Below are 16,535 nucleotides of genomic sequence, written 5' to 3' on the forward strand. Positions count from 1 at the left end.
GGTCTGATTTAGCAAGAATCCTGTCAGTTTAGGCAGACCCCCATTCTCAAAATCTGATCACCCTCTGTAGCTAATTGGTTTCCTCACCTCTACTATCCCCACCCAGGGTGAGGTCTGATCATGCTGACATGCCTCTCAGCAAGAATCCTGTTAGGTAGGTTCAGCCCCTTATTGCTGATGTTTCTTTGCAGTGATTTTCCATCCACCTTTCCCCACTCAGCAACATGGTTAAAATTGCCACTTTTCATTGTATTCAGAGTTGAACCCAATCTCTCTACCCTGTTGCAATAATCCCTAAACCTATCATGATAGTCCTCCCTTGAGTAGTCTTTCTTACCATCTAAACAAGAGCCATTAAATAATTTATCTTTAACATCCCTTGACTCTGCTTATTGGCTATGAATCTTCACCTGTCCTTGCTGAACTTAGAGATGAGTGCAGTTTCTCTTCCCTGTTGCAACATACTCTTCCCTGTGGCAACGTCTTAAACAAAGTCTTCCTTGCAAGGGTTCGCACCTGTCCACATGATTTCTCATTAATGGGTGTAGCATACATGGGAAATGGGCAAGAGGTGGGTAGCTGAAGGTGTGCCTACAGTGATAACCAGAGAGAAATCATAGAGGCTTTGTATTCCATGTAGTGGGAGCCACAAAGAATTTTAAATAGGGAGTGATGAGATCATTTTTCCATGTCATCAAGACAATGATTGCATGCCTATGGAAGATGTCTGGCAGAAACAAATTAGAGGCATCATTCTCCATGGCTCACTGGCTGTTGTTGATCCAATTTCAGGGGAATGAGTGGGCCTGAGGAAGCAACTTACACAGAAGTGGCCTCAGAAATTACCCAAATGTTAGGGGAGAACAGCATGCTGGGGATGGGAGGGAGGAAGTTACCAGCCAGGGAGCCCAATCCTTCAGCCCTAGTGTTGGTCTTTGGGGAAAATATGGGGACTACTGACCCAACAACAATGCAAGAAACTGTCACATCATTCTTCAAGGACTATTGCCACAGACCATTTCAAGTGGTTTCAAGAAAATTCAAAAATAAAATCATATTTCACACACATGCAGAGCCACACACCCAAGGACACGTTTTCTACACGTGATATTTCCTAGATGTTTGTGGCATTCTTACACTATCAGAATTCACAAACTGGGTAGATATTGAACATCCAGCCTTAGAGACTTCCAAGTGTATGTTTTGTTAGATACGGCAAGTGAGAGGGCCTTTACTGTATAAATAAGGGAATTATTTATGGCAGCTCTTTCTTTTTATTTTTCTTACTTTATTTAGACAGAGAGAGAGAACAGGGAGAAGGGAGGGGGAGAGACAGAGAAAGAGAGAGAGAAAGAGAGAGAGAACCTCAAGCAGGCTCCAGGCTCAGGGTGGAGCCCAACATGTAGCTCCATCCCACAGTTCTGGGAGCATGACTCAAACCAAAATCCACAGTCAGATGCTCAACCTACTTACACCAAAGTACCCCATAATATTTATATTTAGTTTTTACAAGATCTGTTTCACACACCAGAATTAAGCAATCAAAAACGATGGTCCTCCCAGAGACACTACATATGTCTAATGCTCTTTTTCTATATTTTTAACCCATGAGGTAACATACATTTGAAAAATTTAAGGAGGAACTTAATTCCATTTAGGAATGAAAATCAATTATGAGAAAATAATCATTTGATGATGAAATATTTCATGAAAACCATACACCAAAAAAAAAAAGACAGTCTTTTGTATGAATTTAGAAAGAGAACAAATCTTTTTTAAAAATTATATGTATAATATGTGTGTGTGTGTGTGTGTGTGTGTGTGTGTGTGTGTGTGTGTGTGTGTACACAGACACAGAGAGAGAAAAGAGAAAGAAACTTCTGTGGACATGACAGATCCACTGAACCCACACTCCATTGCCTGACTTCAGGCTTTGTCAATGAAAAGAAAAACCAAACAAACAAAAACTCTGGTGGTTAAAGCACACTTTTTCTGATTTATGTTGCCATGAACTGAATGTAATTCCCAAGGGATTTACACATAAAGGGATATCCCTTGCCACAACAGTTACAGATGGATGCTCTCTAAATCAACAAAGTCTTGGAAACGACTATACTCACAGGACCTGAAGCCCAAGAGGCTCTTGCAGATGTCCGAGTTCCCTACTGGAGGTCTCCATGACTACATTTTTAAGAGTGGGAAACTTGAAGGGAATTGTGGGAAGTGAAACACATAGCATCAGATGTGCCCAAAGACAGACTCCAGGTCTGACACCAAAGTAGGTGCTCTTCCAAGATGGACTCAGGACAGAGACCACAGGTAGAGTCCTAGAAAGGCCATCCAGGCCTCACTGCAGGACAGAGGCCAGGCTTCCTGAACTGAGTGGTGAGGTGAGAAGAAGATGCAAGAAGAAGACCCATAAAGGAAGAACTTGTCAATATATTACGTCATAGCATGAAATGAAAACTAAGTAATGGCAGAGAGACTACAAGTGTCCAAACAGCAATGATGAAGTAAACATGGCCCTGTGCTAATGACAGGGAGTAAGGAGGAATGTGGGCTGCCTGCTAAAGTTTGGATCTGAGTGAGGAGTCCATTGATGAGGGGCAAGTCAAGAAGCCAGAATCAAATTCATAGACACAGAAAGTAGAACAGGAATTGATGGAGATTCGGGTGGAGGGGAGCATGTATATGAGGAATCACTGTTTGATCAGCGAGGAGTTAGTTTATTCTGGAATGATGAAAACAGTTCTGGAATGATTTATAGTGATGTATGCAGGATAATGTCAATGGTAAATGCCTCTGACTGTACACTTAATGGTAAAAATGTCAAATTTTATATAATATATATTTTACTACAATTTAAAGAAGAATCCCAAGAATGCTTCACAAGAATTTTTAAACACAGACAGAAGTGAAGAGCAATTTATGTGCCACCATCAGGTGGAATACGAGGAACAGTAGGGGTGTCCTGTGTGGTTGGAGACTTTGTAGAACCAGTGGCTTCTCAAATACCCATCAAGGATGAACCCCCATCAGGTCTTCTTCAGCTTCCTGGCCCCACACAACCACCTGGCCACCATGCCCAGCAGCTTCCCGCAGAGCCACAGGGTGCCCAGGGTGACCACCAGCAGGAACAAGAAGACATCCAGCAGGTATTGCTCATGCCACGGCTGCTGCAGGGCATGGGGCTTGAGGTGGGCCGCACCCCCTGTCTGGAGGATGTGGTCGGTCCAGCCCACCAGCCTCTGGGCAGGGGTCAGGGGGTGGGAGCGCCTGATGATGCTGGCGGCCACCGCTGCTGACTTGTACCTGTTGGCAGACACAGAGGTAGGCATTACCTCTGTGGTCATGGAAGTCTTAGAAACCTTGAATCTCACACACACTCGTTCCTCCACATGCACAGAAAACTCAGTTTCAAGGAAATATGTTGACCTGGTCTTGCCACACTAGCAGGGTCACATTGAGAAGTTCAAACGGGTCCTTATGCAAAGATCCATGTCTAGTGCCCAGAGTGCTAAACTATAAAACAGTGATTAAGCTGTAAGGAAAAGTCTCTTCCCAGGAAGCTTATGGTACACTAAAGGAAAAAGCACATATGAATATATGTGATGTAACATACCCCTGACTCAGGGTAGATGTCCTGAAGATGCTAATAAGATATTCCACCCATCCTCATTATCAGATCATTGTGCCGGATGGGGATTTACCTAAGACATCATGGGTCCTTCTACCAAATCACTTAACAGAAATTCATCTCAACCTACTTTGTGGCAGGCCCTGTGCTAGGCCCTGGGAACACAGGGGAAAACAAGAGACACACTTGGCCATCCAGGGAGGCTTAATCTCTACTTTCCAGTGTGACGGACGCACAATAAATAAAAACAGAAAGAAATGGGGTAGTTACCTATCCTGAGAAGTGTTAAAAATAAAAACAAATTATGACTAAAGTGGGTGAGAGAGGAGTGCATTTAGGACTATCAAAGACCACCTCTCTGAGGGTAGGACATTGAAGATGAGCCCAATGGTCATGAAGGAACCAGTCGTGAGAGGAGAAGGAAGGATGTTCTAGGGAGCAGCACTGACAAAGGGCCTGAGGCTGGAGAAACAGTGTGGCTTATTGGGGAACAAAAAGGAGACCTCCTGCCTCAGTGAAATTCTACTATAAGCAGCATCAAAATATAACACCTCTCTGAGACCCAGTGTAAATAGGTCAGAGTCTTTGCAATACTTATGGTAGAAAATTGTTCTCAGCATCTAACCTAAACGCCTAGTCTTACTCTCAGAGGAAACAGATCAGGTATTAGTATCATACGCATATCATTGTCTGTCCCTAAAGTTTTGCCTTTTTGCAAAAAAAGTGCCACACAGGGGCGCCTGGATGGCTCAGTCGGTTAAGCGTCCGACTTCGGCTCAGGTCACGATCTCACTGTTCGTTAGCTTAAGCCCCGTGTCGGGCTCTGTGCTTACTGCTCAGAGCCTGGAGCCTGTTTCAGATTCTGTGTCTCCCTCTCTCTCTGACCCTCCCCCATTCATGCTCTGTCTCTCCCTGTCTCATAAATAAAACGTTAAAAAAAATTTAAAAAAAAAAGAGTGCCACACAGTACTCATCGTATTTCATATCTTCTTTTAGTCTCAATGACAAGTTCAGAGAGCTGCATACCTCTTGTCTTCTATGACTTCCTTCATCTTCAGAGCCAATGTCTCTGCCTTGATCTGCTTTAACTGGATAGAGACACCAAACTTCTTGGCTTCTACTCGGACCATGTTTTCAGGATGGTCTCCAAGGACTGGAATCCCCACTATGGGCACACCATGTTGGATGGCCTCCATTATGCTATTCAACCCACCATGGGTGACAAAAAGACGGATGCGTGGGTGAGCTGTTGTAAATCAGTAACAGAGCAGAATATTTCAGCATGAAAACTCTCAGAACACCAGGGAAATCATCAGGGCAGAGGAAAATAGCAAGGGATTTCAAGGTATGGTGGAGAAAATGGATTTACTGGTCCAGCTTTGAACACACTCAAGGGTGCATATTCCAAGATAGAAGATTCTGGCCTTGTCTGTGTACAGAGATTCCTCTAAGTCAATCCATCTAAGACTCAGAGCCAAGGGAAAGCTGCAGAGAACAGTGTTAAGCAAGGCATATTCCTCCTCCCAACTATCCATCCACCTATCCGTCCATCCATTCTTCTCTCTACCCTGTTTCTCTCTTTGCTTTTCTTATGTCTGCTCTCTTTGTGTCTCCTTCTGTCTCTTTTCTGTCTCTCACTCTCCACGTCTCACCCTCTCTCCTTCACTGCCCATTATTTTCCTCTTATTGAAGTCTTAATACTTTTATTGTCATCGCATCTCACCTGGCATTCCTCAAACATACACTCTGTGTGCTTTCTCCTCAATTTAATAAGAAATCCTCTAAAGTAGGGTGTGATGGACCACCCATCTCAGTATTTCCAGTTCCTGTGTGCTACTCTACTCTTTTTTAGAGAAAACCAAAACAAGTGTTGATAATGAAGAGTTCATCTCAAACAGTGCCTCTCAACAGGGATGTGCATCAGAATCTATTGGTGTTTCCTTGAAAATCAGAATCCTTTTTACTCCATGCCTTGTGAAAAAAAAATATGCATAACACTCTATCTTAAGTTCCCAATATGTTTGTGAGCCTTGGGGTGAATAATCTTAGGGTGAACCTCTGAGGTATTCAGTTGTTGTGGTAGCTAGGATGCTGAAAAAACTGGCACAAGGACAAAGAAAACCTTGGGGTGTAAGGAACTGTTACCAGACAATTTTATGGACCAAATGACTGGCTGACAAGTTACTCACCTTGACAGTCAGATATTTTGGCACACCCTTCAGACACCATCAACATCAATTTTTTGAAAGTATGACTATACCTTTTGTAACATAGGAGAATGTGCTAATATGTGTGTACGTGGAAGGGGAGGGTGTCTGTAATGGCACGTGGCCTAACAGGTTCTCAAGGGCCCAGGAAAAGCAATGGCAAGAAGACCCCTGATGTGTGTTCTCAAAGTCCACAAACTGTCTCTTGTTGGACTTGGACAACTTTCTTCAGTGCAAATATGTTAGGGTTAAAATAACCTGACAAAAATATCACTTCTGACTGAAAATAGCAGGACTAGAATAGAAAGGAAGAAGCAAACATGGCACTTTTAACCATTTTGGCTGTATATCCTGATTTCCCAGGGACTCCAGTTGACTGCTCCATTCCTGTCCTCTAAACATTACTTTAGCAACCAACCGTCCCTTCTCATGGTGATGGAGTTGCCCCATGGAGCCCTAAAGAGACATAAATAGAAAAAGAGAAATAGATCTGGTCAGTCCTTACCCAAGAGGTCATTCTGAGGAAGCCAGTCCACGACTTTCACATTTGTTGCCAATTTGATGTCTTTGGGCCACTTGGAAGGCTTACAGTTCCATATCACCCCTTGGGAGAGACGAGCAAAGGCACTGTTCATCTCCATGAGAACTTCCTGGGACTGATAGGTGCCCATCATGGAGCCCATGGCCACAAGGACAAAACCAGAGTCTCCAAACTTGCTGATGAAATTCTCAAATTCCTGGAGAGAGGTAAGAAAGGAAAGGATGTGAACAAAGTTGTTCATGAAAACCTAGATGTGAAATGTTTATAAAATCATTTCATAAAATGAAAGTCAACTGTTAACAGAATGCACCATCCTGTCAGTACCTAGAGCTCACTGTCTTGAAACTGTACTCATAGGCCTGAGCACAGCTCAGTGCACTCTACAGTGTGCTTATATCCATTGTGTCCAGTGGCCTTGAGGTCATTTTTCTGAGACCTCAGGACACTCCATACCATATAAATACTTTCAATAATCACAAAAGGATATGAAGAGAGTCTTAGGAGTCTAGCCAGTATCACAATAGTCCACATTGCACTTAGGACACTTAACACATACATCAGTACCAATATCTAGATTCAGAATATCCATATTACAATGTTTTAAGAAGAGGAAGGCAGAGGTCGTTGAAACTTCTCTTTTTTTTGTTAAGAACATGGCCCCAGAAACAGGGTCATCCTCATCCCTCATCCTTGTCTGTGCAGATACGACGTTTAGGAGTGTTCCAATGACAGATCAGAGGTGCTATTGCCTAGGTGAGTGCCAGTTGCTGTCCTGGACAAGTAGGGGGCAGTAGGCATTCTGGAGGCTGAGGTAGATGCTGGGGAAATATCTGTCATTTGTCTCCTTCATATGATTATGAGCCATCTGTTGTCTTCATTGTTGAGAGTTCTGGTAAGGTGTTTGGCCCATTTAAAAATTTTTAATTGATTTTTTTTATTGTTATTATGAGTTTTAAGAGTTCTTTGTATATTTGTATATATGGTTGTATATTTGCGTGTATTACATTTTGAATAATAGTCTTTATCAGGTATACCTATGCAAATATTTACTCTTAGTCTGAGTTTCCTCCTTTTATTCCTCAACAGGTATGTTGCAGAACAGAAATTTTTAAAATCAACTTGGCCCCCTTCTCAACTCTATCAGAGAACATGACTTGGGCTTTATATGTAAAAAGTAATCACCAACCAAAAGGTCATCTGTTTTTTCCTATGTCACCTCATATGAATTTCATACTTTTGCATTTTATATTCAGGTCGGTGATCTACTTTGTGTTAATTTTTTTGAAGACATACGATCTGGGTCCATTCATTGAAAGACTATCTTCTTTTCGTGGTATTTCTTAAAGCTTTGTCAAAGATCATTTGACTACATTTGTGTGGGTCTATGTGTACTCTCTTCTATTACATTGATCTATTTATCTGTTCTTTTGCTTATAGCACACTTTCTTGATTACTTTAGCCATTTCATAAGTCATGGAGATGACTAATGTCAGTTTTCCAACTTAGTTCTTCATCTTCAACATTGTGTTGGCCCTTCAGGGTTTTTGCCTCTCCATGCAAATCTGAGCATCAGCTTATCAATATCCATAATTGATAATTTGCTGTGATTTTCAGTAGGATTGCACGGAATCTATAGATCTAATTGGAGATAACTAACACCTAGCAATAGTGTGTCTTCCTACCCATAAATATGGAGTATCTCTCCATTTATGTAGCTCTTTGATTTCTTCCATCAGCATTTTGTAGTTTTCTCCATATAAATCTTGTACATGTTTTGTTAGTATTTATTCCCAAGATTTCATATTTAGTGGTGAAATATAAATAGTAGAGTGATTTTAATTTCACATCCTCCTGTTCATTGCTGATATATAAGAAAAATATGGATTTTTTTATATTAAACTAGTATGCTTTGATGTTACTATAATTGCTTGCTAGTTCCAGAAATATTTTTCTTGACCTTTCGGATTTTTTAAATAGACCATCATGTCACCTGTCAGCAAGAACAGTTTTAACTCTTCCTGCCTAATCTACATGATTGTTATTGCTTTTTCTTTCTCCTCCTACTTTCTTAGGACCTCCAAGATGAGGATGAAAAGCAGCAAGAGAGTACATACTCGCCTGGTACCTGAGAGGTTGTCCTTTCATTTTCTATAAAATGTCCCCTTTAATTAAAAGCTTCCGGAGAAGCTTCTCCGGAAGCTTTTTAATTCTGATGAAGTCAACTTTATCTATTTTTTCTTTTGTTATTCATTCTTTCAATGTCACATCTACAAATTCATTGCCAAGTCCGAGTCCATGCATTTTAGCCCTTTCTTTTCTTCTAAGAACTTTTTGGCTTTTAGCTCTTTTTTAGGCCATTGATCCATTTTGAGTTGATTTTCGTATATGGTGTGAGGAAGGCTTGGAATATATTCTCTTTCATGGGAATGAATATCCAGTGGTTTCAGCACCATTTACTGAAGAGGCTGTTCTCTTCATTGATTGCTCTTGGCACCCTTGTCACAAATGAATTGGTCACAGATGTGTGTCATTGAACACTATTCTTTTCATGTTGATTTGGCTACTTGCATTCCATTACATTTCAATGTAAGATGAAGACTGGCTTTTCCATTTCTGCAAAAAAGAAAAAAAGAGTAATAATAAAGCCACTCAAGTGTTGATAAGGCTTAGGTAAAACTTGTAGATCACTTTGAGTAGTATTGCTCTCTTAACAACATTAAGTATCACAATTCATGGTCTTGAGATGTCTTTCCATTTATTTAGGTCTTCCTTAATTTCTTTCAGCAAATTTGTAGTGTCCAGTGTATGTGTCTCTTGCCTCCTCAGTTTAATTAGGTGTTGTTGTAAATAGAATAATTTGCTTGGTTTCATTTTCAGATTGTTCATAGCCAGTGTATGAAAACACAAGTTGTATGAATTCATTGGGATTTTCTATATACAAGATTATGTCATATGAATATCAAACCATTTCTACATTGTCCATTCCAATTCGGATGCCTTTTATTTCTTTTTCTTGCCTACTTGCTTTGTGTAGGGTATATTTGAATAGTGGTGATGTAAGCGGGCATCTTAGACTACCGATCTGAGGCAGCAGGATTTCAGTCTATCCCATAGAGTATGATGTTAAAGCTGTCAGTGTTCCATAAATACTCTTTATTGTGTTCAAAAAATACCTCTTTACTCCTAGCTTTGTGACTGTTGTTATCATGAAAAGACATTAGTTTTGTCAAATATTTTTTCTGCATCTCTTGAAATGATGAGCTTTTTTAAAATTCTCTTCATTCTATAGATGTGTTGCATTATGCTGCTTGATTTTGTTACATTAGACAAGTTATAAAATACCTTTTATATCCTGTAAAAGGTTTGACATCAGTCTATTTTGTCTGATTTTAATTAGCACATAGCCACCTTGGATGATTCTTAAAGAAGTTCATGGTCTTGGGGCGCCCAGGTGGCTCAGTTGATTGGGCACCCAACTTTGGCTTAGGTCATCTTCTCATGGCTTGTGGGTTTGAGCCCCACATTGGGCTCTGTGCTGACAGCTCATAGTCTGGAGTCTGCTTCTGATTCTGTGTCTCCATCTCTCTCTGCTCCTCCCCTACTCATGTTCTTCTGTCTCTCTCTGTCTTTCAAAAATGAACATTAAAAAAAATTTTAACAAGAAGTTTCTGACTTAATAAATACCCTAAATATTAGTTTCATATCTTTTGTCAACTCTTCAAAACATTTGTTTCTTCCTTCCTGTGCGTTTGTTGACTGTCTCCAGCTTACCTCATTGTACCATTCTGGCCCTTCTTAACTCCATCCAGCACAACACTATAAAAACTATCATCCCAAAGGACCAGTAAAAACCAGCTTTGTTGTCACTTGACATTTATAAGATCAGTGTAAATCTATAATTTAAAATTGGCAAAGGCAGAGCATGACGTCATAATAAGAAGCTGAATACTCCCAGCTCCCCACAGAAAAAACAAAAGGACAAAAAAGGCTAAAGACTCACTCAGATAATTTTATACGACTTGGGAAAATAGTCAGTGATATACAGAAACCAAACAGATGCCCATTCAGGAAGAAAAAAAAAAACACACTCAGAATGGTGAGAATTTCCATGGCAATTTTACTCTTCTGGCCCCACACTCTTCCTGAAGTGGCATGCCATGGTCCAGAGGCAGCAGTGGTAGCCCTGCCTTCTGTAAGAGGAGAAGAAATGAAATAATTTGCAACATTGTAGCCACTCTCTAGGCTCCCAGGTGACAAGTTAAGATCTCACCAGGCTCAGAGCTCTGACTGGAAATGGCAATATAGCTCAGATATCAGGTTGGTGGGAGTCTTGCAAGGCAATAGAGGGCACAATGTCATGTAAAACCTGCAGGGATACTGCAGAATTTAGAATCTTGGGGCAAGACAAACAAAACATCTATGTCCCTGAACAGAATCTGGGTAAGACTCTTTGGGAACTTAAGACATTAAAATTGGCCAAGTATACAGGAAGAATCAGATGAATGAACGCATACACAAAGGTCCAGACAGGAAAAATGCTCAGAAAATACCTAAGGAGACTTTAAGTTGTCTGCCCTGGCTTATCCAAAGTATTAAAACATTCCCCACTAATTAATGAAGGTGTTCCATGGCAGCCTGCAAACACAACTAGAGGTGACTGGTTTTACAAATGCCCACAACTTTCTACAAAAGATCACAAGACATATTAAAAAAAGAGAGAGACTAAAAGCCAAAATGTGTCATTTAAAGGAATGAAATAAATCTCCAGGAACCCTCTTTGAAGAAACAGACATTGGATTTACTAAACAAAGACTTTTAAGTTGACCAAATATGCACAAAGAGCTAAAAAAAAAAAAGTGGACAAAGGTCTAAAGGAAATCGGGAAGACAATATATGAACAAATAGAGAATAATAGCAAGAAGAGACAGAAATTATTTTTCAAAAAAAGCAAAAAAAAATCAAAACAAAAAATACAATCACTGAATTGAAAAACTCACTAGGGTAGTTCAATACAGACCAAAACAGACAGAAGAAAGACTTAGTACACTTGAAGACAGGACATCTAAAATGTCAAGTCTAAAGAGAAAAAAGTAGAAAGGGCGAGTGTAAGGGACTCACGGGACCCCTTTGTGTAGATTAATATATGCATTATGGAGTTCTCAAGGGAATGAGAGAGGAAAGAATAGAAAGATTGCACCAAGAAATAATGGCACATAACAAGATATAATATGCAGACAATCCTAAGTTTCCTCTCTCACACACACAAAAAAATGTGTCATGACTAATATAGAAATTTAGGAAAGTAGCAAGAAATAAAATCAGCTCAGAATATCAATTGCATTACATTAATAATGACCATTTCAGGAAGGAGATTGGAAAAACAATTTCATTCACAATACAATCCAAAGAATAAAAAAAATAGTTAGGAATAAACTTAACCAAGGAGGTAACTATATTGAACTATGTTGAAAACTGTAAGCCACTGCTGAAGGAAATTAAGAAGACACAAATAAGTGGAAACAAATTACAGGCTTCATGGATTAGAAGACTTAATACTTTAAAGATGTCAGTACTTCCCAAGGTGATCCACAGGTACCATGCATCTCTATCAATAGTGAACAACATTTGCTTCTGGCAGAAATAGTAACCTATCATAAGCTGATGTGGAATTTCAAAAACAATGAGTACCCAAAACAATGTGGAAAAAAGAACAAGGTTGGAGGTCCCACATTCCCTGATACCAGAGTTACTACAAAGCTACAGTAATCAAAATAGTGTAGTATGACAAAAAAGATAGATATGTAGATCAATAAGATAAAATAGAAAGTCCAGAAATACCCCAGGTATATTTGGTCAAATAACTTTTGACAAAGGTTCCAGACCATTCGTTAGGTAAAAGACAGTCTTTTCAGCAAGCGATATTGGAAAACTGGATATCCACATGCAAAAAACTGAAAGTCAACCATTACATTATACCATATGGTAAATCAACTTAAAATGGATGACAGACCTAAAAATCTGAGCTATACACATATGACTCTTAAAAGAAAATAGAGAGAGAAATCTTCATATAATTGTATTGGGTAGTGATTTCTCATAAAAGACACCAACAGCACAGGCAACAAAATAAAAAATAACTGCACTGGATTGCACCAAAAGAAAAACTTCGTGTATCAAAGGACACCATCAACATAGTGAAAGGGCTCATGCCCTCTCTCTCAATAAATATATAAACTTAAAATTAAAAGAAAAGAATGAAATTTTGCAATATATGAAAACATGAACGTACCTTGAGGCTATTATGCTAAGTGACATAAGCCAGGCACAGAAAAGCATATATTGTAAGATTTCACATATAGGAAGCATCTACAATAGTCAAATTTCTAGAGTAAAAAGTGGAAATTGGTTTTCAAGAGTTGGAGGAAAAGTAGAACAGATAGTTCCTATTCAATGGAGGAAGGGTTATAATGTTAAATAAGATCAATAAGATCTGCAAATCTGAGGCACATGGTACCTACACTTAATAATTCATAATGTATTTTCAAAAATTTGATAAGAGGATAGGTCTCATATTGTTTTTACCAATATAAAATAAAATTTAAAATAGAATAGAATACAATAAAATAGACCAGAGACATAAAAGTAAGTATGTAAAAAAAAGTAAAAATAAAAGTAAACGTGTGTATTCTAGTTGTTTTGCTTGTCCCATCCTACTTCAGTCCCAGTTCCCACTGGCAAGGGAGCCACCAACTCTATGTTTACTGAACAGCTTTGCATGAAGTCCCTATTGAGTGCTAAGGTTTTACTTACTTGTGGTACTGGTTTAACAGGCCTGGCCATTAAGCCTCCAACATACACAGTGTTGGGAAGCAGGGGCCTAGCAAATTCAAGGGCAAAGTCAGAGTTAACAAACCATAGCTCTGCTTTCTTTAGAAGATGAGACAAAACTGGTCTAGAGTCTTCTGAGAAATGTTCCTTGATGGTGTTATCAAATGTAGACTGGATTCGCCATTGCCTTAAGAAGAAATCCAAGAACATGAGAAAATTCTTCACTCTGCCCCAGAAGTCCATGTGGTCGGTTAGCAAGGAATGGAATACCGGAACATAAGACACCGGGTTTGGTAGCCCAAGGTCCACACTGCCAAATGGGGAGGGAAGAATTGACACAAATGGCTTCCCAAGCTTCTCAGCAATGAGGAAAGAACAGAAGTCAAATGCTTCAACAAATACCAGGTCAAAGTTCTCATTTTTTAAAGAATCCATGATGTCACTTCTCCTTAGCAAATCACTGCATTGAATCCCCAATTGTTCCATTAACTTTACAAAGGTGCCAAATGCTTCCCTGTTAAAAAAAAAAAAAAAAAGACAAATATTCACTGAAGAGTTAATTTCACAACACTTAGGAGAAACTTTAGCTCACAGAAAATATCCCAGGTAAGTAAGACCCTACCTGGCAGCAGCCCATCTATTTTACCGGTGTCCAGTGAATAATCTGGTCTGGTCACTCTGCTCCATGTGTTTCTGCTTCCTAAAATGTTCTCACTTTTTTCCCTCTACTTTCTCTAGCCAATCACATCCACATCAATTCAAGATCCTTCCAATTTGGCAGCCATCTCTGACTGTAGCAGACATCACAGTTCCATGTCTACTTGACACATTCTGTGATGCTCTCTTTAACTTTCATCTGTATACTGACAGTTCATGAGTGACTGTCTTGTTTCCCAGCCTAACTGTGGAAGTAACTTGGTAGCAGAGTCCGTCAATGTTGATAATATAGCCCTTTTTTGTTCTTTAAATTTTGTAGAGTCTGCATTTGAGAGATTGCCTCACAGAAGGAACTTTGTGATGGTAATATTAGAATCCCAATTCTAAACTGAACATGAGATTTATATTTTTCTAGCCTATGAAATAAACAAGTTAAAACAAAGAAGCTTATTATTACCCTTTCCATTTCATCTTTCCTGGAGTAGTGAAAGAACTTAATACTACACCATGTCAGCCCACTGAAAGCCCACAAGTGAGAGCTCATTAGTAATATGCAGTTGTCCACGTGCACTGTAAACTTCAAGTGACAACAGATGATTAACTGAAATTATTCTCTATTTTTAAATGATTTTACATAATGAATGACTGCTACTTGTGTGGATAAATTCAAGAAATGAACTACAAATTCCTCAAAAGAACAGCATTCATCTATTTGAAATTAAGTTAATCTATTAAAATACAGGAAGGTACTGTGCTCAGCATGCTGCACCATATTTAATAAGTGGGTGCAACATGTCTTCAAAGAAATGAAGTGGGGAAGAAGAGACAAGACATAATAAAAAAATCATGAATAACAACACAAGATGATATATACAATGCTTCAAGAGAGTACTTTAGAACACATCTCTTCTGGATGAAGAATTTGGTCTTCTAGTTTAGGTAAGCAGAAAGGCTTTATGGCGAAAGCCAGATTTTAGGACCACCTTGATGACTGAATAAAATTTTTAAGGAAAAAGGGAAAGGTGGAGTTAGGCCACTATAATTCACCAAGGAAGGCATGAATATGTGTCTTTTCCCTCTTCTGTCAAAGGTAAAGAACTTTCTATACATCCCAGATAATGATGAAAACTTTCAAGCTAATATCACAATGTGTGTCATCAAGGCATTTGGGTTTTTAAATGAGTTAAAAGGCAATGGCTCAGGGTATGAAAAATCAATGCTCATCAGCATGTTTCCATTCTTGAGTTTATATGATGAGAGGAAAAGTAAGTATAAAATGGTGGCTCTGATATGCCTACCAACAATCAGAAATTATGTTGCTTATCCTGCCTTCTGTGTTGTGGAGAGTATATATACAAACATTGTAGGTGAAGGGCTGCCAGGAAGGTCCAGAAGGAACAATCCCCTGACTATATAGAAATACATTCATGATTTCAGTGGAAAAGGCACACTACACAGACCGAATAATTGGAAGTGAAAAACTCATCTATTCCATCGATCCCTACCCCCTATCATTGATCTCCCCATCCATCCACTCATCCATCCACCCATCCTTTTCTCTTAAACTTACTCTAAGTAGCTATGCATCCAGCCATTTATTTACATCACTTTATAAATGGTAAGTCTTTCAATCAGAGAATAAAAGAAATTACCTGCCATGCAAAGCTTCTTCAATATAGAAATCAAACTGTTTCTTTAATTCTTTTTCATGATTCTCAGGTAGAAGCCAACTGATAACTTGGTATGCATTTTCCTTCTTTTCTAAATAAAAAATTTTTAAAAACACCAATAAAACATATCATTAAGCCCAACAATGCAGATAATTTTGGCATGATACCATAGTTGTTTTTTTTATCCTAATAATTTTATATATACCTGCATGTTTGCTTTTAGAGGGTTTTTCGGTTTTCTGCCTGCTTTTTCATTTCTTCAGTCATAGGATCTGATACTATTTATTGAGAACATTATAATAATTCAATTACTTCTATTCAATTGAATGAATGATATAGAACTTAAATAAAAGTAAAGTTCTATTTGAAGCTTTCATGTAAAGGTATAGATATTCTTCATTTTACAGATGAGAAGACAAACATAAATGGAGCGTCAGATAATTCATCACGGTTGCACATATAGTAAGTGCTACACTTTGTATTTAAATACAGATTTAATTTTATCCCAGCTCCCCAGTCCTTTGTTTTTTAGGAAAAAAGAGATATTTTTTTATTGCTTACAGGTGACACATGCAAAGGTTTTTCATTCAGCCAAAAATATGGCAAAGGCTAAGTTAACAAGAGTAGTCCTCTGCAGTCCTACTTACCATTCCGACATTTCCCCCATAACTCATGTGTACTAGAGAGTCTGGCACCATTTTTGAAGTTGGATTGTTGACAGCTTTCAAACTCCATTTCCTCCTTAACTTTCTGGGACATATCTTGGAAAAATAAGGAGAAAGCCTCAACATGACCTCCCTCGTGTGACCAAGATTTTCAGCCAAGCAAGCCAGACCCCATGAGGGGAACCTGCACCTCCATCCCACTCAGAGGCTTCCATAATTGGCATTTAGAAACAAAAGGATGGGTTTAGGCTTTGAGTGGCCCTGGTCATGTGTCTCACACAAACCTATCTTCTGTGTCAGAGTCCACTTTGTTTCTGGATTCCAGCATGA

At 39.0% G+C, this 16,535-nt stretch overlaps 1 protein-coding gene across 3 annotated transcripts in view; it reads right to left on the minus strand.

Moving 5' to 3' along the window:
* LOC109267657 (UDP-glucuronosyltransferase 3A1-like) overlaps positions 1-16,535 on the minus strand; it is a 61,834-nt gene that overhangs the window by 31,992 nt on the left and 13,307 nt on the right. The window contains exons 3-8 of one of the 3 annotated variants that reach the window (XM_053906928.1): positions 16,188-16,301; positions 15,523-15,631; positions 13,196-13,727; positions 6,350-6,581; positions 4,664-4,883; positions 2,912-3,312 (exon numbers count right to left, since the gene is read on the minus strand). The exons of 1 other annotated variant lie outside the window; for it this stretch is intronic. In XM_053906928.1, coding sequence (XP_053762903.1) covers positions 3,036-3,312; positions 4,664-4,883; positions 6,350-6,581; positions 13,196-13,727; positions 15,523-15,631; positions 16,188-16,301 — 1,484 coding nt within the window. In that variant the 3' untranslated portion in view covers positions 2,912-3,035. Of the gene's footprint in view, positions 1-2,911; positions 3,313-4,663; positions 4,884-6,349; positions 6,582-13,195; positions 13,728-15,522; positions 15,632-16,187; positions 16,302-16,535 lie in introns of those variants that run through there. One more of the 3 variants, XM_053906925.1, reaches the window with a different exon arrangement.

This window comes from Panthera pardus, unplaced genomic scaffold, assembly GCF_024362965.1.
Source record: "Panthera pardus isolate Hobbes unplaced genomic scaffold, ASM2436296v1 HiC_scaffold_2, whole genome shotgun sequence".
Taxonomy (NCBI): domain Eukaryota; kingdom Metazoa; phylum Chordata; class Mammalia; order Carnivora; family Felidae; genus Panthera; species Panthera pardus.